At 40.8% G+C, this 25,549-nt stretch overlaps 1 protein-coding gene across 1 annotated transcript in view; it reads right to left on the bottom strand.

Moving 5' to 3' along the window:
- DCHS2 (dachsous cadherin-related 2) overlaps positions 1-25,549 on the bottom strand; it is a 199,798-nt gene that overhangs the window by 28,582 nt on the left and 145,667 nt on the right. The window contains exons 11-15 of the mRNA XM_025185469.3: positions 20,320-20,454; positions 19,854-20,063; positions 14,614-15,471; positions 3,442-3,552; positions 959-1,170 (exon numbers count right to left, since the gene is read on the bottom strand). Of these exons, the coding sequence (XP_025041254.3) occupies positions 959-1,170; positions 3,442-3,552; positions 14,614-15,471; positions 19,854-20,063; positions 20,320-20,454 (1,526 nt within the window). The remainder of the gene's footprint in view (positions 1-958; positions 1,171-3,441; positions 3,553-14,613; positions 15,472-19,853; positions 20,064-20,319; positions 20,455-25,549) is intronic.

Raw genomic sequence — 25,549 nt, 5'->3', positions numbered from 1 at the left:
AATACAGAACTAGCTGAATGACCAATGTTTGGCACCAGGAAGAGATACCAGTGCAGGACTCTCAAGATAGACAACACTTCAGCCTTCCTGAAGAGTCCCCACTAGTTCCTGCTGTTGAACACGAGGCATACTGTACAGAATACAGATTAGCCCAGCTTCACTGATTGCCTTGTGGCATTTTCCTTTCATAGACATATGTTTCTTTAAATATGTGTATTCTCATCCATCTCCCTAATGACTTCACACCCAGAGCAGTCATTTTATTCCATTTATTTATTCTCAGAGGTAAAACATCTTCACTTCAATCTGACCTAATTTGTAAAGGGAAAATTGGAGGGCGTGCATGCAGAAAATTTTTCTCCTTTCTAGTTCAAATGATGTCCCTCTTTTGCTCCGCCATATACATAGTCCAGGAACAGCTGGAAATACTTTTGGAGAAATGTTCAGATAGAGCATTTTCAGACATACAATGAGACAAGTTACTCTTTCAGCAGCACATTTAAGATCAGATACTTAGATCTGACAAAAGGATTTTACTCCCGAATGGAGATGAATGGATTCAATTTAAAGTAGCAAACCCTAAATACACTGCTGGGAGCAAGAATCTATCTACACTGAAACTATGAACTAGCCTTGAATAATCATTCTCTGAGCAAGAATTGATCTTTGTTAGAAGCAGAGGGAGACAACAAGATAGTTGAATTTAGTTTCTATTCCCACAGCCAGTCAGAAGTTACAGAACATTGGCCTAATTTGATAAAAACTGAACTGGATCTTGAGCTTTAATGCAGACAAAATAATTATATATTTTAGATTTCCAGGCAAAGTCATAGCAATGTTAAAGAACATGTATGCATCTTGCTCAGAGTGGAAGCCCAATGAATACAATGCTGGACTGGAGCTTTAATTCTTAATTTTAAATTCAGAATCAGGCTTGTAAATATGTATTCCTAGTTACCTGCATGACGTATGTATTGTAGATTTGGCCTTCCCACACCGATGTTTTGTAAGAGCTTTGCTCAAATTTAGGTGCATTATCGTTCACATCTTGTACCCAAACTGTCACTTCACAGAGTGCTGAATTCAAGCCATTTTCAGCCAAAACAGCGAGATGCACTTTACTCTTGATTTCATGGTCAAGGGATTTTGGTTCTTTCACTATGAGTTCACCTGTTTTATTTTCCAAAAAGAATTGAAAAAGACAGATTATACTAATATTTAGGAAAAAATTTTGAAAATGAGGATGCATACTGTGCAATAAAGAAAACAACAGCTGTTCAATATGTCCAATAAAAGCACAAAGGATAATATATGTTCAACTAAAGGGGAAACTGGAACATAAATATACATCTGCGCTAGACCAGTGTTTCTCAATTTTTTTTATAAAGTACTCCTTTTTCAAAAGAACAAAATTATAAGTACCCCCAGTACCTACAGTTTCCAGACACAATTTTTTTTCTACCATAGCAACATATTTGCTTAAACAACTTAATCGTAGCTGGGTGGGTGATGACATTTTTGGGTGTAAAAAGTACAAAAATAATAAAGCACTGTAAAACTTAAAACAAAAATTCAGTTTTCCCTAAATTTCAATTGTGTTGATGTACCCCCCAAAGACTTCTCTCGAGTACCTCTAAGGGTACTCGTACCACTGGTAGAGAAACATTGAGATAGACTTCTCACAGATTCAGGATACTTTTATTAAATAATTTGTGAAATGACAACAGAACTGTAATCATGCCTCTTCTCTGAGTGTAGATTTCATTCCCTCATCCTGCTTACAGTACAAATCCAGGGAGTCTAAACTTCATTCAATCAATGGCCACATGAGAAATTGCTTAAAAGTCCTGGACGTCATCTGAATCAGATTGGTTAAATGTGTGACACGGCATCCCAAACTGCTATCCAAGGAAGCCCATTTTAGTAATGCAGTTGTAACATGTCATCGAGGTTAACTATTATTCCACCACTAACCAACAATGAAAGCTGCTGAAATCATGAGGGAGTACTACAAGTTGGGATACAGAGACACCAGTCTCTACAGATAGCACTTCCATATTAAACCTGAAGCATTTATAACCTACATTTAGCGACTAGGTGGTTAGAGCTTCTATAGTAATTAGTACTAAATTATCAAAATTCTAGATTAAATATAATTTTAAAAACTCTTCAATTATTTGCACATTTCATGAAAAATTCAAAATCAGAATTTTGTAAAAGTTTTTTTACAACAATGTCAAATTCCTACCAAGAATATCAACACAAATGTCTGAGTAGCCAAAACACTGTGGCAGTAGAACTTCTCAGTAGAAGGCATGAAGACTTCAAAAAGCTTTGTTTTCAGCAATAATAGAATAGTTAACACTGCATCATTTTATCAGTATATTACAAATACAATATGCAATATACAATTACTATTGAGTAAAAAAATGTGCCAATTACTTAACTGGAATTCTCAGCCACATGATGCAAAATAATTAGCTTGTGAAATAACATCACATTGGTAATCTTGGATTCCTTCTGCATAGGTGACATGCAGTACAATCACTACTAATCAAAGATAAATGTGATTATTTGCACCCAGCAATGTGAGAAGGAACATCAATTATACAGAAGTATTTGCTAATGGTGATATAATTTGCTGAAAGCTTTTGACACCTGTATGAAATTTACTTTGTCATCTTTGTGTACCTTCAAATCAGTGGATGTATTCCACTATACTAGCTAGGAAGGTATCTGCAATCAGCTAGAGAACAGTACTGAATTTTTCACTAATGTTCACTTGTTATGTGCATATGAGAAGGACCTGTGGTCCAAAAAGGAAGAATATACCATATAACTCAGCAGGTCCATATGATGTCTGTCTTGATGAATTTTTTTGTTAAGAATTGCCTTTTTCTTAAATAAACATAATACTCAAAAAAGAACCTAGATTGAAAACAGTGGAGGGGAGTGGTTATGGCTATGAGGCATGAGCACCACCCATCTACAGGTATTCCTAGCAAAATTCTCCAGCTTCAGTGCAGTGGGCACATACACTTCTAAGTGAAAATATATGTTCTCAAAGAAGAACAGAAGTATTTTAAAGAGGAATGCTCTTGGGTATGATTTTCCTCTGACCTAAGTTTTACAAGTATGTAACGCCACAGATGTCAAGGATATTGCTAATGATTTACCCCAGAATAAGAAGATAACCAGGCCTTATATTCCAGAGTAACTGTAGAGAAAAGGCATGTTTATATCGAAGACATTAACAATGATTGTTGTGGCAACAAGTTTGTTACATATTACTGCCTATCACTACTAGTTTTTTATTTTAACTAACATGAACTATTGAGAATAGTTTAGAACAACAGCAATCCCAACATGAAGGAAACACTTTGTGTATAATTGAATGTTTATTCAAATTTTTTTTAAACAAATTTAAATAAATAAATTTACCTGTAATAGGATGTATGGAGAAAATGTCTTCAGTGTCACTGAATATCCTGTATTTTATGTGTTTTTCCATTAAATCATGATCATAAGCTTCTACAGTCAAAAGAGAGGTGCCTACCGAAACAATAATAGTTTTAACAGAGTCAACTTTGTAAGATAGTATCTTAATTTTTTACTTATAGATTTATGCTGATCAGTAACAATCCAGGCAAAATTGCCCAGCAAAACTCCACCCGCATTATAACCTAAGAGACAGGAACTTCCCCACCAACCTCCTTTGCCCTGTCAACAATCATCTGTATTCTGCTCCAATATCTTCTGCTGCCTAGGCAAAACAATGGGCTTTGCAGCATGCCCTAATAGTCAACAATCGCTGATCCTCACTCTCTGTTCCAAGGTTATACATTCACTGGCTTGATGGCTAAACTTTCTTATTTCCCTGATGCTGTCTGCAGGAATCTCTCTTGGGTTGTATTCAAGAGTTAATGTAGTTTATCCTATGCAAGTTTCTCCATCTTTGGTCATTTTACACTCCTTTCACAACCCTTTGGGGCAGAGAAGGGGGAAGAGGAACTTTTATGAGAGTGTGACATCTCTCAGCAACTGGGAAGGGATTATTTAATGTTCATTCACTAAGTTTCAATAACTCAGAGATTTGTACTGGTGGACAATTTAATTCTGAATGAATGAATGAATTCTAAGTAGACAAAATCTGAATACAACTCTCAATAGCTTTTACTGCCATACCAGGGTGCACAGCTATATTCAGCAGGTTGTTAGCATTGAAGGAAGTATGGGTATTCTAAGCATGAAGAATCTTAAATTCAACTAAAACAGTAGTGATCTGACACAGCATAGAAAACCATGTCATAAAAAAATGTTTGCAATAGAAATAGAAAATAAATGTGAAACTGAATGTTATCCTGATCAGAAACATCACACTTGGCATAAATGGAGACAAAGTTAAAAAAAAATGCATCAAAATTTCCAAATGGTTGTTCCTTTCAAGCCAGTTATGACGCCATTTAACAGAGGACAAATTAATTTCAATCAACTGTGATAGGATCTGTATAACTTGACCTCTTCCAAATGGCATTATAAGCTTACTTTTTTATATTACAGGAGACATGCTGTTAATATAAAATGTCCTAGATTTGGGGTGGGACTGTACCATCACAGTAGTATGGATTTACCTTTAATTACAAAATTCACACACTTAGTATTTTGTTACAATGGAATTATTATCTCAATTGGTTAGTCATTTGCTCTTACACATGGCAACAAACAAAAAGTACTTGCATGGGAAAAAGATTGTTACCTTTCGTAACTGGTGTTCTTCGAGATGTGTTGCTCATGTCCATTCCAATTTAGATGCGAATACCACATGCACAGTTGTAGGGAAGATTTTCCATAACTGGATATGGTAGGTCAGCAGGGGAGACCCCTAGATTGGCACCAATATTGCTAGGTCGGCAAAACCCTGCCAACTGCCCCCCTCTCAGTTCCTTCTTGCCAGAAATAACTCTGACAGAGGGCAGGGACTTAGGATGAAACATGGGTAGAAAAATATCCCGCAACACATGAAACTGGGAAACAACTTTCGGGAGGAATGATGGACGTGATCACCGCTGAACTTTATCTTTAAAGAAAACAGCATAAGGAGGTTCTGACATTAACACTTTGGATGCATCTACATTGGCAAGATTTTGCGCAAAAGCAGCCGCTATTGCTAAAAATCTTGCAACCTGTCTACACTGGCCATGAGTATTTGCGCAAGAACACTGACATTGTAATGTACAAAATCCGTGCTTCTTGCGCAAATACTCTGATGCTCCCACTCAGGGATAAGTCCTCTTGTGCAAGCGTTCTTGCTCAAGAGGCCAGTGTAGACAGGTAACATCAATTACTTGCGCAAGAGAGCCCGATGGCTAAAATGGCCATCAGAGCTTTCTTGTGCAAGAGAGCCTCTACACTGGCATGGATGCTTTTGCGCAAAAGCAAATCTTTTGCGCAAAGGCACATTCCAGGGTAGACGATCTCTTGCGCAAATACTTTTCATGGAAAAACTCTTCCGTTAAAAGTATTTCCGCAAAATCATGCCAGTGTAGACACAGCCTTTTAGTTCAGAAATGCGTCAGGCTGAAGTAAAGGCCACCAAAAATACAACTTTCATTGACAGATACAATAAAGAACAAGTAGCTAGCGGCTCGAACAGAGGAGCCATTAACTTTGACAATATGAAGTTTAAATTCCATTGGAATACTGGGTCCCTCACATGAAGGTACAGTCTATCCAAACTCTTAAGGAACCTGCTCACCAAGCGATAAATATCAAATGGTCCTCCAACATCAGGTGGAATGCTGATATCTGAGCCAGGTGCACCTTAATGGATGACGTGGCCAACTTCTGCTGTTTTAGCCCCACAAGGTACTCCAAAATAAATGGAACCACCAAAGCCTGCAACAGCTGGGTGTCCCTCTGTAAAGCCCACAAAGTAAACTTTTTCCACTTGGAAGCATATGTAGCCCGCATGGAAGGATTCCTACTACCTAACAACACCTCCCTGACTCCCGCCGAACATTGCAGCTCCACTGAGTTCAATCACGGGGCCTCCAGGCCGTCAGGTGTAAAGCACTGAAGTTGGGGTGCATTAATATGCCGTGGTTCTGGGACGACAAATCTGAGAACAAAGGGAGGGAGGTCAGAGGTACTACTGAGAGCTGATGGAGCCTCGTGTACCAATGTTGCCTGGGGCAGGCCGGAGCTATCACAATGAGGTCTGCTCTGTCCTTACGGGCCTTGGTCAGCAATTTGGGGACAAATGCATACAAGAAGCACTTCTCCCAATTAATTTGGAAGGTGGCATCCAAAGAGCCCTTGCTGCTGCCCTGGTAGGAAAGGAAGGCCCTGCACTTCCTGTTCCCCTTCATAGCAAAGAGGTCCAGATGGGGATGGTCCCATATATGGAAAAGGGCCTGCACAACCTCACACTTGAAGGACCACTCGTGCATTTGAAATGTGCCGCTGAGGTTGTCCATCAACATATTCTGAGAACCCAGCAGGTACAAGATTAGTAGGTGCATCTCGTTGCGTACGCACAACTCCCACAGTGACATCGCCTCCTTGCACAGGGGAATAGAGCAAGCACTACTCTGTCTATTGATATAAAACATTACTTTGCTGTTGTCCATGTAAACCAAGACATACTTCCCCCTTATTCTACCCAAAAAGACCAGACAGGCCAACCAGACAGCCCTGAGCTTCTTTACATTGATGTGCATTGCACATTCCAGACAACCTGAGACCAGACAACCTGAGTCTTGAGTCAGTCCAGATGAGTGCCCCATCCCAAGTCCAAGGCCTCTGTAACCAAAGACAGGGTGGGCTGAGGGGTGAAATGGAACCCCTCAGCCACCAACAAGAAACCTCTATCACAGAGGGCAGAACAGTTAACCCTCTGTCCAGACAGTGGCAAGATGGCCCCGGTACCAGCAACAGTATGGCGGAGCCACTGGGGGCACTGATAGGCCAGACATTAGCTAGATCGGGTTGAGGGCAACCTCATATGTCTCAGGGGTGGATGACATGTGGCTCTCCTGGTACCATGTGGTACCAGGAGACCACTTGCATTGCAGTCAACCATGCTTTATGAGTGGGTAGTTATGAAGGGTACTCTGACTCTGGATGTGACCCTTTAAGCCTCTTAGTGCTGGAAACGGGACCGTCCTCTTTCCCTCCTCTGCTGATGCTTCTGCACTAGAGAATGGGATTGGTACCGAGAGCTAGGCTTCAGCAACTTGCAACGCTAGGGTATCTTACCCGACTCCTCCCTTGGAGCCAGCGCACTGACAAAGATGCACTGCACACTGAGACCACAGATTCTGATCTCATGGCGCCAGACGGGGATCCAAAGATGCCTCCATTAACAGATTTCAGAGGCAAAACTCTGTCTTTTCTAGGTCTTGAAATAAAGGCTCTACAGATCTTTCACTTAGAATCATAGAAACATAAAGCTGGAAGAGACCTCAGAAGGTCATCAAGTCCAGCCCCCTGCTCTAGGCAGGACCAATCCCAACTAAATCAACCCAGCCAGGGCTTTGTCAAGCCTAGACTTAAAACACCACTAGGGATGGAGACTCCACTACTTCCCTAGGTAACCTATTCCAGTGCTTCACTACCCTCCTAATGAAATAGTTTTTCCTAATATCCAACCTGGACCTCTCCCACCACAACTTGAGACCATTGGTCCTTGTTCTGCCATCTGTCACTACTGAGAACAGCCTTTCTCCATCCTCTTTGGAACCTCCCTTCAGGAAGTTGAAGGCTGCTATCAAATCCCCCTCACTCTTCGCTTCTGCAGGCTAAACAGACCCAACTCCCTCAGCCTCTCCTCACAGGTCATTTGCTCCAACCCCTTAATCATTTTGGTTGCCCTCCGCTGGACCCTCTCCAATGTGTCCACATTCTTTTTGTAGTGGGGGGCCCAGAATTGGACACAATACTCCAAATGTGGCCTCACCAGAGCTGAATAAAGGGGAATAATGACATCTCTGGATCTGCTGGCAATGTTCCTCTTAATGCAACCTAATATGCCATTAGCCTTCTTGGCTACAAGGGCACACTGTTGACTCTTATCCAGCTTCTCATCCACTGTAATCCCCAGGTCCTTTTCTGCAGAACTACTACTTAGCTGGTTGGTACCCAGCCTGTAAAACAATGCTTGGGATTCTTCCATCCCAAGTACAGGACTCTGCACTTGTCCTTGTTGAACCTCATCAGATTTCTTGTGGCCCAATCCCCCAATTTGTCTAAGTCACTCTGGACCCTATCTCTGCCTTTGAGTGTCTCTCTCCCCCAGCTTAGTGTCATTCGCAAACTTGCTGAGGGTGCAATCCATCCCCTCATCCAGATCATTAATAAAGATATTGAACAAAACCGGTCCTAGAACCAAACGTTGGGGCACTCCGCTAGAAACCGACCGCCACCCCGACATTGAGCCGTTGATCACTACCCACCAGGCCCGGCCTTCTATCCATCTTACCGTCCATTTATCCGATCCACATTCCCTTAGCTTGCTGGCAAGAATATTGTGGGAGACCATATCAAAAGCCTTGCTAAAGTCAAGGTATAGCCCATCCACTGACTTTCCCATGTCCACAGAGCCAGTTACCTCATCATAGAAGCTAATCAGATTTGTTAGGCACGACTTTCCCTTTGTGAATCCATGCTGACTATTCCTAATCACTTTCCTCTCTTCCAAGTGCCTCAAAATGGATTCCTTAAGGATTCCTTCCATGAATTTTCCAGGAACCGAGGTAAGAGTGACCGGCCTATAGTTTCCCTGGATCGTCCTTCTTCCCTTTTTTGAAGATGGGCACTACATTTGCCTTTTTCCAATCATCCGGGATTTCTCCCGACCTCCACAACTTTTCAAAGATAATGGCCAAAGGCTCCTCAATGACATTTGCCAACTCCCTCAGTACTCTCGGATGCATTAAGTCCGGATCCATGGATTTGTGTATGTTTAGCTTTTCTAAATAGTTCCTGACCTGTTCTTTACCCACCAAGGTCTGTCCACCTTTGTCCCATATTGCGTCACTTATCACATTCGTCCGGGAGCCCACCTTGTCCATGAATACAGAGGCAAAGAAAGCATTGAGTACTTCAGCTTTCCTGACATCATCTGTCACTAGGTTACCTCCTTCATCCACTAGGGGCCGCACACCCTCTCTGATCACCTTCTTGTTAACATGCCTGTAGAAACCTTTCTTGTTATCCTTCACATTCTTTGCCAGTCGCAATTCCATTTGCGCTTTTGCCTTCCTGATAACCCCCCGGCATTCTCGAGCTATACATTTAAACCCTTCCTGGTCATTTGTCCAAGTTTCCACTTTTTGTAAGCTTCCTTTTTATGCTTAAGTTCACCAAGGATTTCCCCTATAAGTCAATCCGGTCTCCTACCATGTTTGCCTCTCTTGTTACGCATCGGGATGGTTTCTTTCTGTGCCTTCAATAAGGCTTCTTTAAAATATTGCCAGCTGTCCTGGACTCCTTTCCCCTTCATGTTATCATCCCAGGGGATTCTGCCCATCAGATCTCTGAGGGAGTCAAAATCTGCCTTTTTGAAGTCCAAGTGTGTATTTTACTACTCTCTTTTCTTCCTTTGGTCAGGATTCTGAAATCTACCATCTCATGATCACTGCTTCCCGGGTTGTCACCCACCTCTACTTCCCCTATTAGTTCCTCCCTGTTTGTGAGCAGAAGGTCAACCTGCGCGCGGCCCCTGGTCGGATCCTTCAGCACTTGTGCCAAGAAGTTATCCCCAACATTCTCCAAAAAATTCCTGGATTGCCTGTGTACTGCCGTATTGGTTTCCCAACAGATGTCAGGGTGATTAAAGTCCCCTACGAGAACCAGGGCCTGCGATCTGGAAGCTTCTCTCAGTTGTCCGAAGAAAGCCTCGTCTACCTCAGCCACTTGATTCGGTGTTCTGTAGCAGACACCAACCACAACATCACTGCTGTTGTTTGCTCCTTTAAACTTAACCCATAGACTTTCAACAGGTTTTTCTCCCTCTTTATACTGGAGTTCAGAGCAATCATAGGGCTCTCTTACATACAGTGCAACTCCTCCTTTTCTCTCCTGCCTGTTCTTCCTGAACAGTCTATACCCTTCTATGACAGCGCTCCAGTCATGCGAGTCATCCCACCAAGTCTCTGTTATCTCAATTAAATCATATTTCTTAGACTGGGCCAGTTCTTCCTGTTTGTTGCCCAGGCTTCTCGCATTAGTGTACAAACACCTCAGATAACCAGTTGATCGTCCTATCTTTTCCATTCAAATCAGGGGTCCTCCTTTGTTGCTTGTTCCTCTTTGCATTTCTTCCTGGTATCCAATTTTCCCACTCCCCTCAGGGTTTTGGTCACCGTCCCCTGACGAACCTAGTTTAAAGCCCTCCTCACTAGGTTTGCAAGCCTGCTCACGAAGATGCTCCTTCCTCTCTTGGTTAGGTGGATCCCATCTCTTCCTAACAATCCTTGTGCCTGGAACAGAGTCCCATGGTCGAAGAAACCAATGCCCTCTCTGCTACAACCATGCATTTACTTCCTCAATTCAACGATCCCTGTTCAGTCCTTTTGATCAATTTGGTAAGTGTCTCAGTCACATCCTGAATGCGAGCTCCCGGTAAGCAGCACACCGCTCGAGAGTCCAGGTCCGGACGGCAGATGGATGGCTCAGTCCCTCTTAGGAGGGAGTCCCCGACCACGACCACCACCACAAGTCGTTTTCTTTTGTGGGTGGTGGCCGTGGAACCCCCATCCCTAGGACTACGCATCCCATGCCTTCCAACAGATGGTGTTCCCTTCCGGTTTCTTCCTTGTGAGGTCCATTCCAAAGCATTCAGCGCTGCAGAGCCTGTGGAAAGAGCCTGAAAGCGATTACTTACCTCTATAGCACTGGGGGATTCCCGTGTTGGCCTTTTTCCCCTTCTAGAAGTTACATGCTGCCAGTTCTCTTCCTGGTCCTGTACTGCCCTCTCTGGCTCTTCCACCTGCCATGCTTGAAGGATCAAACGCTGCCTTCTATCGAGGAAGTCTTCATCCTCTCTGATCGAGCATAGGGTCGACACTTGGGCCTCCAGTCCTCTAATTTTTTCTTCCAAAATGGCGACCAGCTTGCACTTAGTGCAAATGAAATCCGTTCTTTCTTCCGGGAGGAAGACAAACATGGCATACTCCGTGCAGGTAACAACAGCAGACCTATCACCATCCATCGCTGCCGTCCTGGAGAAGGGATTTGAAAAGAAAGGCAAGAGAACCTGGCCCCTTCCCTCTCCCCTTCCAAACTCCCTCTCTAAACTCCCTGTTATCACTCACCTGTTCACAAGCTCCTTGGTCACTTGCCCACTGCCTTATAAAGCCCTGGCGTGCCTGAAAGTCCCTCTCCCTACCAAGGCTCAGCCAATCACTTGTCTGCTAAACGGGCCACTCCAAAACACTTTAAGCAGGAGTTGTGAAGATTGCCCACAGGCATATACTTTGTGCACTGTCTCCACTACTTGAAGCCAGGGAGGTGAGATATGCCCCTCCTCCCACAGAAGAACAACAAAAATGGAGTCCCCATTATGATCTTAATCACTACTTAACACTTCAGAAAAACTAACTACAGGAGGAACTAGTGAAAGCACGCTTGCCCAAGGCAAGAGACTCTAGCTCCAGCAACAGTCACTAACTGTCAGTAAGAAGCAGCAGCCTCAGCAATTTGTTACTTTGGTTTTTCAGGGTACTGTAGCGAGGTCAATAAATTTCTGTTCTGGGTCTACAAATTTTCAGCTCAGAAGCCTTTTTTAATGTTTAAAACCGTTTATGCCTTTTTTGAGAGAGGGGAAAGAAATGGCATCTCTGTGGTTTCTGATGAGTTTTGCTCACACTGGCGTAGCAATATGGCTTGCATTTAAACAACAAAATGCTGCAGTTTTCATACAGTTCATTTTCATATTAGATAGAACCTTTTGGTATCTTAAATTGATGAAGCCAAATCTTGAAATCCCTAATAAGGCAAAACTAGATGTACAGCAAAAAGCAGTACCTTTATCCAACTTACTTGACTCTGTCCATTGTGCAAAGATACTGCCTCAGATAAAGGACCCAATTTCCAACTTCTGTCTGAAACAGTCAAGCATAGTAGGGCAAGGCAAGATTGCAGCAAGAGCCTTAACTTAGAACTTCCTGCTTTGTCTGTTAAATCAGAAGCATCCTCCTATGATGTTAAAATACCTCTATCTGTATTAAACAGCCAAGTACCTGAAATTCATTAGAATGTAACAGTTTGTATAGTATGTGTGACTTTTCTAAAGAACAAGAGGCAAAACAGACATATTCTGGCTTGAGACACACATGCACAACTCAGAACTGATCCACCGGTACTGTCCAAGTTAGTTAGGGTTGCCATATGGCTTCAACAAAAATACTGGACACACTTGACATTACATCACAATCTATATTACATCTTATTTAGAAAATACCAGACATTTATATTTTCTCAATTTGTTTACAAAACAGAAAGCTCAAATACTGTACGGTTGTGTTCAAAATCGTACACCTGGCAACCCTAAAGTTAGGAGACTTGTGTTTATTCATAAAGCCAGATTGTGTCCCCATACTATTTTCTTTCTTTTTTCCTCTCTTTTGTAATCTGTACATTGGAAGCAGAGATGCCCATTTTTCCTCTAAATTTGCATCTCTCTTGCCTTTCTGTCTGAGGATAGATTTCTTGGGTGATAATGAATAAAAGACTCACTGAATATAGAGAATAAAAGAAGGAACATAAATTTCGAGATACCTTATATGTATTTAAAAATAAATAAAAGCGAATCCTGCAGAAACAGCAGCTGTGACTATGTTCTATTGGTGAATCTGACACCCAGACAGTTCTACACAAACTACAATACAACTGTAAGAAGACATGGTGAATAATGAAAAGGTTTCTTACACTTGAAGGAGTGCACTGACTTGATTATATTGGTTAACTTCTAAAAGTATCTGTACACTATGTAAGACCATACTGGAGGAATGATACAAATATTTTAGTTGAAGAAGTCCTGGGGTTCTTACTAAGGAGGAGTTTGTCTGCATAAATACGGAGTAAAAACAAAGCAAGGACATCAGCCATTGGCCTTCATTATGTATATTACTTTGATTCTTTTCTGACTACAATGAAGTTTTGACTGCATGATTCCAAAGGGAACTAAAAATTATAGGAAAAGTGTCTGCCAATTCTGAGTACATTAATATTGAATTTTATAATGTATACACTTTCATAGGACTAGGTGAGAGAGTAAGTGCTATTCATATGGAGTAACGGTTCCAGAATCAGGACTGTAGCTAGCAAATCAAATCTTAAAGGGTTTAATTATAGTCATAACTTTTTGTAACAAGTAAAATTAAATTATTTAAATCATATAAAATATTACAATAATTAGAAAAGAAACAGAACTTCTACTTGGTAAAACCATCACATAAAACAATGCATACATGTATTTGCACTTCTGTACCCTATAGTTTTCTTACTACACACAGCAAAGCTTTCTGGCTGAAATCTTCCAGTTTCCCTTGAAGTTTCCTTAAACTTCCTTTAATCAAAACAATTTAATTTTACTCTTATTTATGTTTGCAATATATTTAGTGGGAGATCATCTGACTATGGTGTTCTCTTACTACTGTTCCTTGGAGTATTTCCATAATTTTAGGTTACGTTGCCTACCCTGCCCCATTAGTGCATCTGTATTTAGGCATATGCAGGATCACAAAAACTTATCAGTAACTGAAGGAATTCAGTCTCTATCTATAGGGGGGCATTTAACAATGTGGGCTTCTATCTACTGCTTGCCCTTTGTGCAAACCTACTGATTTCACAATGTTTTATTAAGTAAGAATGTTTTGCAGCCTCTGTGCATTCCCCACCTACTTCAACACATTCTTTTAGGGAGTTTGGAAATGTGAGGAGAATGTTGGAAAATCTCTGAATGCAATTACAGTGCACCAGGGATTTCACTAAAGCCAAAAAACATACATTGCAACAGATATTTGTAGAGTTCCCATCTACCGGAGCTTTCACTACATCTATTTAAGTGAACTATTAGAGATATATTACGTAATCAGTCTCATTTGGTTACACACACACACACACACACACACCTGCACAAGCACACACACTCAGACCGATAAATTTTGCCTTTATTCCAAGGAGATGTATGTTGGCAAGGAAAACAGCACAGGATAAAAATTGTTCATTCATCATTAGAGCATTACAGGCATTCTACAGATGCAGAGCATAGATGCTCAAGGGCTGTCCAGGGTGAGGGATGAACACTCAGTGCAACATCTCTTTCTTCTCTTGGAAAAAGGAGCAGCCTGCCTTCCATGATTGGCACTCAGATGTATGTGTGCAGGGGGACAGAAGCCCACCTATACCTCTGAGACAGTACATCATGCTCCCAGTTGGGCCATGGTGCACTGGCCAGGAAGATTTTTTTCCTCTTAACATATTGTTTGCCTATATGCCAATTACAATTTTACCCTAATGCTCCATATTGTGAAAAAGGCTCTCTACATGCTTCATCCTCAATAATGCCCAATGTCTTAGGACTCTGACAAGTCAGAGTTTGATACCCACCTGCTTCACTGTTTTCAGGCACTGCTACTGCATACAAACTATGGCTGAATGACATCATGTCTTCTAGTTCCCTTGTAGAAATGGCCAATAGAGCTGTGGCTGTCCTCGCTGGCACACCTTGATCTGAAGCCAATACCAGCAGATGGGTACTGAAACCTTCAGAAGGAAATGGCTCTTGAAGAGAAATCTCTCCTGTATTGATGTCAATATGAAACATAGTTTCAGGCACTGCAAAACTAAAAGCCACTGCACCATTTGGCCCCTGATCCACATCCTCAGCTCTCATAGTAGCTATTGTTTGATTCACAGAAATTTCAGAAGGCACATAAATTCTGAAAGGGTTCTGTAGAAAAACTGGACTATTGTCATTGGCATCATCAATGTGCACCAGAACGTTAACTGTAGAGCTTCTGGGACCTTGGATGCTACAGTCACTTGCCACAGCTCTAAATGCATATTGAGATTTGGTCTCCCGGTCTAGTGCTTTTGTAGTAACAACAACACCAGTTGTACTGTTAACAGTAAATGCTCCAAAGGTGTCATCAATCAGTGAATACATGACCTCACCATTCAGGCCACCATCTTCATCTGAAGCAAAGAGCTCAAGAACTACTGATCCTTCTTTAAGGTCTTCTCTCACAGAGGTCTGATAGTTCTTCTTTGCAAATATAGGGCTGTTGTCGTTTTCATCCAGGACTGTAATCTGGAGCTGTGTTTTGGAGCTTCTTGGTGGGCTGCCCAAGTCATGACATTCAATTATGAGGACAAAGTTCGGGACATCCTCCCTGTCTAAGTTACGAGTGGCCAAGAGTTCTCCTGATGTATCATTTAGAATGAAGTATTCTCCAATATTTCCACCTTTAAAATATAATAAAAATAAAACTATCAAAAACAATTTAAGTTTGGAAAAACCCATTGCTAGTACCATTGTGTTAATTGTAATAATATGATCCTATTGCTAGTACAGCTGGTGCACTCATGTGCCTTTGGCATATTTTCCTCCTTTTATAAAAATTAAAACCTGCACTTCATTTAAATCAGTGGGTGGCAGTGACAGTAAATCCAGAATGTCATATCCCTTTACAGAACAGCTATTTTGCCAGATGCATGTCTTTTTTCCCAAATCAACACACCTTATAAAATCTAGTGCAACTATGCTGCTGCACAAAGTGAACTCTTTCCAACCTTGGCTACGAATTCCAGAAACCCATAAAGCATTGCTGACAACAAATGTCGTTATTTGCCCCTTGCTCTCATCTACAAACCTGTCTCTTAGAAGTGAACTGTAATGAAGTCTTTTCTTTTTCTTTTTTCATTTAAAAAACTACTATTAAATATCCGAAGTAATGGATTTTAGAAAGTTACAATTTTTTTAAAGTGACTGGAATAAGTATATTGTAACAGATGAAGATAATTTTCAAATGAAAAGTATAAAAATAAAAGATGAATATTTAGCCCTTTCTACAGAGAGGGAGTAAACAGTTAACCATGCTGCTATCGAGTTAGCTTTGTAATACTGCTGAGGGTCAGAAATCAAAGTGAACAATCTCTTGTCATTTTTTAGATGAGGATTTTTAAGAGTTGGAGAAGGGATGTGTTGGAGTGTCGTGGCATGGTGTACATAGGTATGTGTTGGCAACTAACTTAGAAAACCAGATGAAGTTTTTAACATTCATGGGTGAAAGATGGAAGGTGAACTGGGTATCTATCCACCACTATTTAGAAAGTGAAAGAGGATTTAGGCAGGGGCACTTATTCAATATGTGATGTGTGTGAAAAGAGAATAATAACAAGACTGAAAAGGCATTACTTAATCTAAAATGAAACAAGTAGTCCTGTTGCATCTTAGAGACTAACAAAATATACAAGATCATGAACTTCTGAGGGTAAAACTTCATGAGATGATTCCAACTCATCTGATAAAGTGGATTTTACCCATGAAAGCTCATGATCCTAAATATTTTTGTGAGTCTCTAAGGTGCTACAGGACTACTCATTTTTAAAGATACAGACTAACACAGATACCCCTCTGAGACTTTTTAAAATGAAACAGTTACTACAGTCTCTGTGTGTCTTTGAGATGTGATGCAGACATGCATCCCACTGAGGAATATGTGCACCTGGAGCACTGGAATCAGAGAATTTTGCCTAGCAGTACCCATAAAAGTATGGTGCTCAAACTTAGTGGCCATAAGCTCTCCCCTGGCTATATTAGGAGTTGTTGCCCTGACCTCACTCATTTTCTTTGCACCTAATGCCTAGACATCAGACTCTGATGCACAGGGGATGGAAGATGGGTTGTGGAATACACATTAGAATTACATCTCACAGAATGACAGTTGCCATGTCCTTTCTTTGAGTAGAAGCATGTATTCCACTTGGGGTGTGTCTAGACTACATGCCTCTCTCACCAGATATAAATTAATGTAAATTAGATATACTGACATAGTCAATGAAGTGGGGATTTAAATATCCCCCACTTCATTAGAATAAAAATGACCGCTGCGTTGTGCATTGCTCAGCTGTTTGTTGGCACAAAGTGGCAGTCAAGACGGGGATCGGTCGGCAAGGAAAGCCTTTGCCGACCGATCCTGAAAACCTTTGCACGAGGCACAAAGGATCGGTCGGCAAAGGCTTTTCTTGCTGACTGATCCCCATCTTGACTGCCGCTTTGTGCCAACAAACAGGTGAGACGGCACAATGCAGCAGCCATTTTTATTCTAATGAAGCGGGGGATATTCAAATCCCCGCTTCATTGACTATGTCGGTATGTCTAATTTACATGCCTCTGTCGCCAGAGGCATGTAGTCTAGACACACCCTTGGATGACACACACAGGATCCAAACCTATAGGAGATGGGGATTCAGAGTGTACTTAAATAAGGACTGCAGGACTGCCTTCCAAAATTCTGCATCTGATCTGGATTCCATGATAGTGGCATAATGGTTCATAAACGTATATATCAATGACCACGTGGCAACCCTGCAAAACAACAATATTGAGATACCACTGAAGAAAGCTACTAAAATAGCTTGCTCTTGTTATAGAATGATCTCACACCCATAACGTGCATAGCCAAAACTGTTTCATAGACAGTTTTGACGCAGGAAGTTATTCACTTAAATTGTATGCAAGGAGACTGCTTGTCCCTTTGTACAGTCTGGATATGATACAAACAAATAAGATGCAATCCTGTCCAAATAAACGGCCTGAAATTGTCTGATGTCCAATGTCTGAAGACACTGTTCTTTTGGAGATAAATGCAGCTTAGGAAAAAACTACAGTAAAATATATCACCTGGTTTAAATGGAACTAAGAGACCACTTTAGACTCAAATTTTGGAAGTGTCCATAACATCACTTTGTCTTTGGAGAACTGTGTGTAAAGAGGCTCTGCCATCAAAACCTGAAATTGACTCTCCAGAGCATGAAACAATAGCACTCTCAGAACTCAAGGGGGACCTCTGATCTGATGAGACCCTTGATGTCCAACTATGCCAAATGAATTGTTTGTGCGGGTGCTGTTTTAGCCAACAGTGCCTAGCCACCTATTCTGTTTCTTGACCAATCTACAGATTGAACACCACTCCTTGACTTGGGCCTCACCTAAACACAACATACAGGACTATGTAGCACTTTAAAGAAGTGGGTCTGGTCCACGAAAGCTCATCATCTAATAAACCATCTTGTTAGTTTTTAAAGTGCTACATAGTCCTGTATTTTGCTTCAGCTACACCAGACTAACATGGCTACATTTCTATTACTAAACACAACAAACATTATTATTGAGATCATTCCACCCCACGAGGAATGATGTTCAAACCCTGGTGATGACATCACAGGGGTATTTAAATAAATACAGCTAACACTAAAATGAACACTTGGTACACTACTAACTATATACAACTAGAACAAGACACTAAAACAGTGAAAAGCTGTGAGATTAAGACCACAAAGAGACCTAACTCCAGCCACTGTCTATAAGAAGAAATTGATGGGGTTGGAGAGACATGGAGAGGCGAAGACCATGAGGCATGAGCACTGCCCTTCTCCAAATACTGCTAAGCAAAATTCTCTGGTTGCAGTGCACTGGACACACTGGTATGTAAGTGGAACACACTCTAAGAAAAATCTAGAATGGGTGGGCAAGAGAGCCTCCATGGGCCAGATCAGGCCTGGCAAGATGATTGATCTGGCACTCTGCACCTTGCCATTCCCCCACCCCAAGACCAATGAAACCTGGGGACGCTGAGTGCATGAAGTCTCCTCCCCTGCCAGGGGCACGCAGTACCAGAGGGAACCACCAGCTGTTCAGAACAGTTGGCAGTTCACTTTAGGCACCGCACTCCCCTTGCAGGGTGGAGGTCGGCGGCAAAGACTTCACACACTCCCATAACCCCAGACCACGATTGGCCTGGGACCGGGGGGAGCGTAACACCTAGTGGGAACCTCCAGATGTTCAAAACAGCTGGTGGGTCTCTCTACGTGCCAAAAGGTTGAGGGGGGGGGGGGAAATATGTGAAATCTTTGCCCACACCCAGGCCAATCAGGGTCTGTGGGCAGGGTAGCACAGGAAGTGTCCTGGCTCTGCTCCTTCCACCTGAGACCCCGCTTCTTCTGGGGCAGCCCTGGGTTCACTTCAGAAATTTGTGAAGTGGCCCTCCCTTCAAAAATTATTGCCCTGAAAATTATTTTCCTGAAAACCACTGATTTAGTCTATCCCCTGCCACTGCAGGATTTTATCCCTGCTGTATATTTTTGTAATGCTTTGTGCAGTCTGGTTTTATATGTCCCAAGCATCTGAGCTTTCACCTCTTCCCTTACATCAATACCCTCATCCAAAAGAGCTCTCTCAACATAATTTCATTCCATTTATAATACCATGGAAAAAATGTCTCCTTCTCCTTGGTGATTATATCCTCCACACACTTACCATGCTCTCTCTGTCAGCAAGTTCTATTTTGGCCTTTTAATCTTTCTTCCTAAATTCACCACTCCAGCCCTGGATTCATTTTGTTGCTCTCCTCTGTATTCTCCCCAATCTGATGGTTAGTCTGAGAGGTTGGGTTGGAAGTTATGCCAATGGAAGACATGGAAGGTGTTTTCAATTTAAAAGGAGTCTTAAGACTCCTTATTTCACTAGCTGAATGAGATCAGAATTAATTTAAACCTGAAATGCCTGTTGAAACTATTTTCTTACATTTTATATTAGTAATATACAGAATAAAGACCATACTTACCAATTATATGATATCGTAAAGTTCCATTATCGCCAGCATCTAGGTCTATAGCTAGTGTAGTATGCACTACTGCTGGCTCTTGATTCTCTGGAATTTGAATCTCAGGAACAGGAAGGAGAAACTTAGGAGTATAGTCATTTTCGTCCAGTACTCTGCAGATAATGGTCGCTGTGCTGGATAAAGAAGGTGTTCCCCCATCTCGAACCAGCACTGATATGTAACACATAGAAAGCAAAGTTATATTACTGATGTCAGTGAAGTGACAATTCTTCATCAGAAATAGCAAAATATTAGAGTCCATAAGCTATATAGGAAAATTAGAGCACATGTGCTAATATAGCTGCTTTCTGATCATGCTACACATATCTGAGTAAGTCAAATAAAATTGAGAAACGATCATACTGAGAAGTGAACCCACACTTTCCACATCCCTTTTTGTAGTACTTCAAACATCTCATACTGTTACCTTTTATACTAAGAATCTCTTGGGTCTCCCTGTCAAGTGAGGCAGTTGTCATCACCTCTCCAGTATCTGAGTTTATCTGGAAAATCTCATAGCCATTTCCTGGTAAGATTTCATACTGAAGCATGGAATTTATTCCTTAAAAACAAAAAGGAAAATCCAGCAAAATACAAAAAGTTCCAGTTGTAAAACCCACTCTCTGGATACTGCTTTGTAATACTTTTTTTCCCTCTGATCTTTTGTCTGGGGAAGGTGTTATAGATGAAATTAACAGAACTGCATTGTTTTTGAAGAAAACATACACAAAATGAGCTAGGCATTTCATAGACTCAATTGAAACACAAAGTCCGTGTTTTTGGTGTGACATAACTAGCATAGGTAATGTAGTAATACTAAAGCCAAGAGTTAGAGAAAGTTTACACTGCCTGCTGTGTAAACTGAGAAATCTGATTCATTCTTATCCATTATGAATTCAAAATAATTTCTCCCATTTTTTCTTGTGATTTCAATGCTCTCATGAGAAAAGTATAATGTCATTTCTATTATTGAGTATAGAGTAAGATCATTCACACTTAACTTTAATGAGATTAATCTTATATTATACACAAAGGGCAATAAGAAGTCATATTTAAAGCTTTTCACGAGTTCCATTCAACCATTTTTCTGTGTTTTTTTAAACTAACAACCAAACATTTAGTAGTTCAGCTACAGTTAGTGCACTTGGAAAAGGATGGAGTTCTATACAAATGCTGAAACTCTTCTACTTAGGCGCAAACACCCTGGGCTTGATTTTGTTCTCACATACACTAGTGGAAATCAGGATAAATTCCACTAGAGTTGGAGTTGTATCCATATGAAACCTGTAAGAAGAGAAAAAGTGGCCCTATAAAAGCCAGCAAAGGTCATTTTTCTTTTAATTAGCTTTGGTGAAACCATCATTCACCTTAATAAACTTAGTACCTTTTGATTAAGGGACTAACTTCTGTAAATAGACTTGCATCTTATTAATTTAAAGGGATGATATGTTCATTAAAATATAAGTAAAGTTGTGTAGGAGAAAGAGGATACATTATATATACACTTACATCTTTCTAGGTAAGAGAAAAACATGCACTGGAGAAGACAGCTCTGAAATAACCCACTGCAGCTCTTCCTCATGCAAAGTCTATCTTTCCTAAATATGAAAACATCTCTGAAGTTCTAGCTCTTTGAAAAATGGCTACACTAACTGATCAGATCATCTGAAGTCAAGATCACCTCATCTGAAGAAGTGGGTTTTGCCCATGAAAGCTCATGATACTATACATATTCTGATAGGCTCTAAGGTGCCAAAGGACTACTTGTTTTTAAAAGTTGTTTGTAAAATTACAGACTAACACAGCAACCCCTTTGAGACAGATCCAAATCAACTGCATATAGCAATTATTAAATACACATGGAACTATAAAATCCATAATCGGCAAAAGAAGATAACTACCAAATTGGGGATAGAAATGTCATGAACTTATGGGAAAAGCCTGTGTCCTTTTGGAAGTAAATGGCCCTGATTTAATACCTTCATGGACAAATTATTCACAATGGTCACTATTTGTAGCCAATGCTACACAGACACATAGCTACCGTAACAGTCAGCTAACCACATAAATGCACTATTGGAAATAAAATTTCCAACCTTTAAAATCAAAACCACAAGCTTCTATCCTTTGAGCTAGAGGACATTCTTGATTAATTGCCAGTGTGGGAGTGCTTATAATATTCTCCTTTCAGGTCTCCAGCCACTGGACCACAAGCCCATTAGCGGATGATAAACACTTAAGCATGTCAGACATTTTATCCAGGAGAGGGAAGCAGTGATTATACATTTAGTACATTATAATGTCATACACCTAGCAAAACAAGAGACATATGTACACTGTGTAGGTGCACTGTTGACTGTTCTTGCTAAGGAAGCTTAAATATTTCCATTCCAACACCTCTTTTTCAGTTGCTCATAACTTTCTGAAATATTCCCTTTTTTGACAGAAATTTTCACTGCCCAAGTGGAATTATTTTTCTGGAAGTGAGTGTGGAACTTTGCTCCAACTACTGGCAAAAATGCTTGGAGCCCAACAAACCCATAATGAGAAAATACTTTTCCATCCTTCAGAAGTTCCCATCTGAAGAGTCTGTACTTCACCAGCCAGTAAAAACTCAGGATGGACACAACCATTGCCCCCTGCATGCTCTCTCTCTCACTTTAATTCTTGGCAAAAGAGTACCCTCTCTGTGGCAGAGCTCAGAAGCTTTGCAGGAGGTAAGAAGTCTCTGTAGCTGCTCTCCTACAGAGTTCCTAACCTGAAAAATACTCCTGCATTTTACAACTAATATGAAATGTATGAATCAGAACTATTTACTGCATCTTATAATTGCTACACACTTATTTTTTCTATAAATCCTGTATACCTTGTTGTTACTTTCGACCACACACTATCCTTTACAGCCCACAGTGAGAAACTGAAAGACAAACATTGAAAAACAATGTTTTCAGAAGCTATTACTCTTCTGAATATGCCTGTGCGGCATGCATTCAAACCCCTAATGTGAAAAAGCTAGACTCTGTCCAGTATCCTCATAGGTATTGCTTCTGGCATACGTTGGGAAGTTACAGTAGAGCAAACAAACCAATGCACAGATCCAAAATACCTGCCCTATGATACGGTACCAATACTAAGCTGACTAAAGACAAAGTTTTCTTACCATCATTAACCCCTTAACATTGTCACCCAGAGAGGCAAGGGTTCAGTAATGGCAAACAAGAGTAGATAATGTCCCTGTTGCCTGTGCTCTTTGGCCCTCCACCAGTCAAACACTATTTGTTGAAGATCAACTCTGGACTGTAAGGTTTTGTTTTAATAAACTCCACACTGTAGATGGCCAGTCTAGCAGCGTAATGATCAAGTGGGGCTACATCACTAATTCCAACACGGTGACTACAAAAAGAGCTTAAAATATGAAACTTCTTCTGCAATGCCAGCTCTTATGAGTGCACTTGGCAGAGTTCAATGATCAGGCAATCACATATGTATAGATGTGATGGAAAGCAGTGTGAGGACATGGCAAGATTACTCTGGAAACAGGGACTTCTGAACTGGATGCCTCTCAGGACATGGCACTTTTTACCAGATTTAGTATTGATTTCCTGTATTTGAAACAATTCTTCTTGCACATCAAAAGCTGAAAAACATCTTATCTAGGTTTCTGGTACTACGATTAATACTCTGATTTCATTTTCATGATACTTATCTGTGGAACTACAGACAACAGTGACCAGGCGCTTAAAGGCAGAACTTATTAGACATACTAAGTGGTGGTTCAAAGCCCAAGATTTTTGCCATAAAGGGGGTTCCTCTACCCAAGCATCTTACCTAGTTGGAACATTCTGAAGATCTTTTTGCTCTCATGTCTGAGAATTTAGATTTGTTGATTTTTTGCATCATATGCTCTTACTGGACCTGCAGGATGCATGTATCTCCAGACAGTTTTAGGGATTCAGTTTAAGGCACATACAGGAAGCATGTTCAGGAGAAACTGCTCAAAACTGTTCACTCGGTACAATGGCCAAGAAGAAGGAGATAAGAGTTAGAGCTCCTCCGGAGGAGGTGGAGAGTCTATGGGAGCACAGGCCCTCATACAATACAAGACCTCAAACAAAGAGGTTTTCCTGCAAGGAAAGTATGGGGTGCCAATAAAAATGCAATGGTTGCTTGCCTAAGGACTAAATGTCTCTTTCTATGGAAGTTGGTGGAGCAGGATGTGCAATGGATGTTGAAAAGAGTAAAAGTGGCCTCAGCTACTAATGCAGTCTTTCATAACTGATCCTTCAAAGTGGTGGTCAGACTCAAAGCCTGAGTCAAACACAAACTATTTTACAGCTGCATGTTTTCGCTTTTCTGCAAGGAGACACTCTACAAAGTGGGAGGAAGAGAAGGCTGCAAGGTACATTTGACAGTAAACAGGACACCTCCATGTGGCCAGTTAAGGAACACATGACATGAAAAATATCAGTGAAGGGAGAAAAATAAGACTCATATGTAGGGCAAACAAGTAACTTTGTGGACATGAAACATCTCTATCCACCTGTTGTAACTGAAAAAAACAAGGTGATAGCCCATACATGACAAATAGTTGTGGCATTAGTCCCAAATATATATAAAAAGCAAATAACACTTATTTCAATATGTTATATGTTTATTTAACTACATTGTAGCTTTTCCCACCTTTTGCTTTGGGGTTTGAATAGTACTGCAATATATACATAAAATTGGCCCAAATTCTGATACCGTGAGAAAAAGCCCCAATGGAAGGACTGTGGTTTCCAGAAACTATGTTCAAAAATAACAGAGCTGGAGGAAGGAACCTTCAGCCACAACATACTGCTCCAATCCAATGCATCTATGCAGACAGCCTGTTGCTGGCTACTGTTCCATGCCACCCCTTAAGTTTGGAATGCTGTTTCCATCTCTGTTTCCCAACTCTCTGCTACTACCTCCTCCTTATTCTATATGCTCCCACAATTCTCACTTCCCACAAGAAAAAAAATAAAAAATGATCATGGGATTGGGTGGGGCTAGCATTCAAGCAAATTATTTGTGTATCTTGGCATCCCTCTTTTTTCACATCAGGTACTGTTTTCACTTCTATATTGAGTACAGTGTTGAACACACTCTTGGTGATTAACAACAAATAAATAACATACTTTAGGGGTAAAAGGGTGGACAAATATTGCTCAGCTGTTCTTCTGGCTTTTGGCCATGTAAATTCACACCATTCATGCAGCCACTGGATTACCTGCCTCCTTCTTCCCTTCAGTGGTCTTCTTCGTACAGCTGTTGTCCAACAGTGAACATATGTGGCACACATGGGATGAAAAGTCCATCCTATGTAGTCTGTCTTCCTCAGACCTGCCTTTCATAATGATTGTGAGTACAGTAGTAGAATTGTAAATCTTGCTGAGTGCAGAGGATGGTTTTGTTAACCAGCTCTAACAATTTTTTTTACATAGCACAGCATTATACAACACTGCAAAACACATGTGGAGGAGGAAGAAAGCATGTTGTACAGAGGAAGTGAGCATATGAAGAACCTCTCTACCTCATCCATTTTATAGGCCTCTGAAAAAAACATTAACGTTATTAACTTAAAAAATATACAAAGTCTTCATGTCCTCAATTTTTCATCATGTTACAAATTTGTA

Source organism: Pelodiscus sinensis, chromosome 4 (genome assembly GCF_052426305.1).
Source record: "Pelodiscus sinensis isolate ZL-2025 chromosome 4, ASM5242630v1, whole genome shotgun sequence".
Lineage (NCBI taxonomy): Eukaryota > Metazoa > Chordata > Testudines > Trionychidae > Pelodiscus > Pelodiscus sinensis.
Note: the sequence above shows the minus strand (reverse complement) of the source record. Positions and strands in the feature narration are given on the sequence as shown.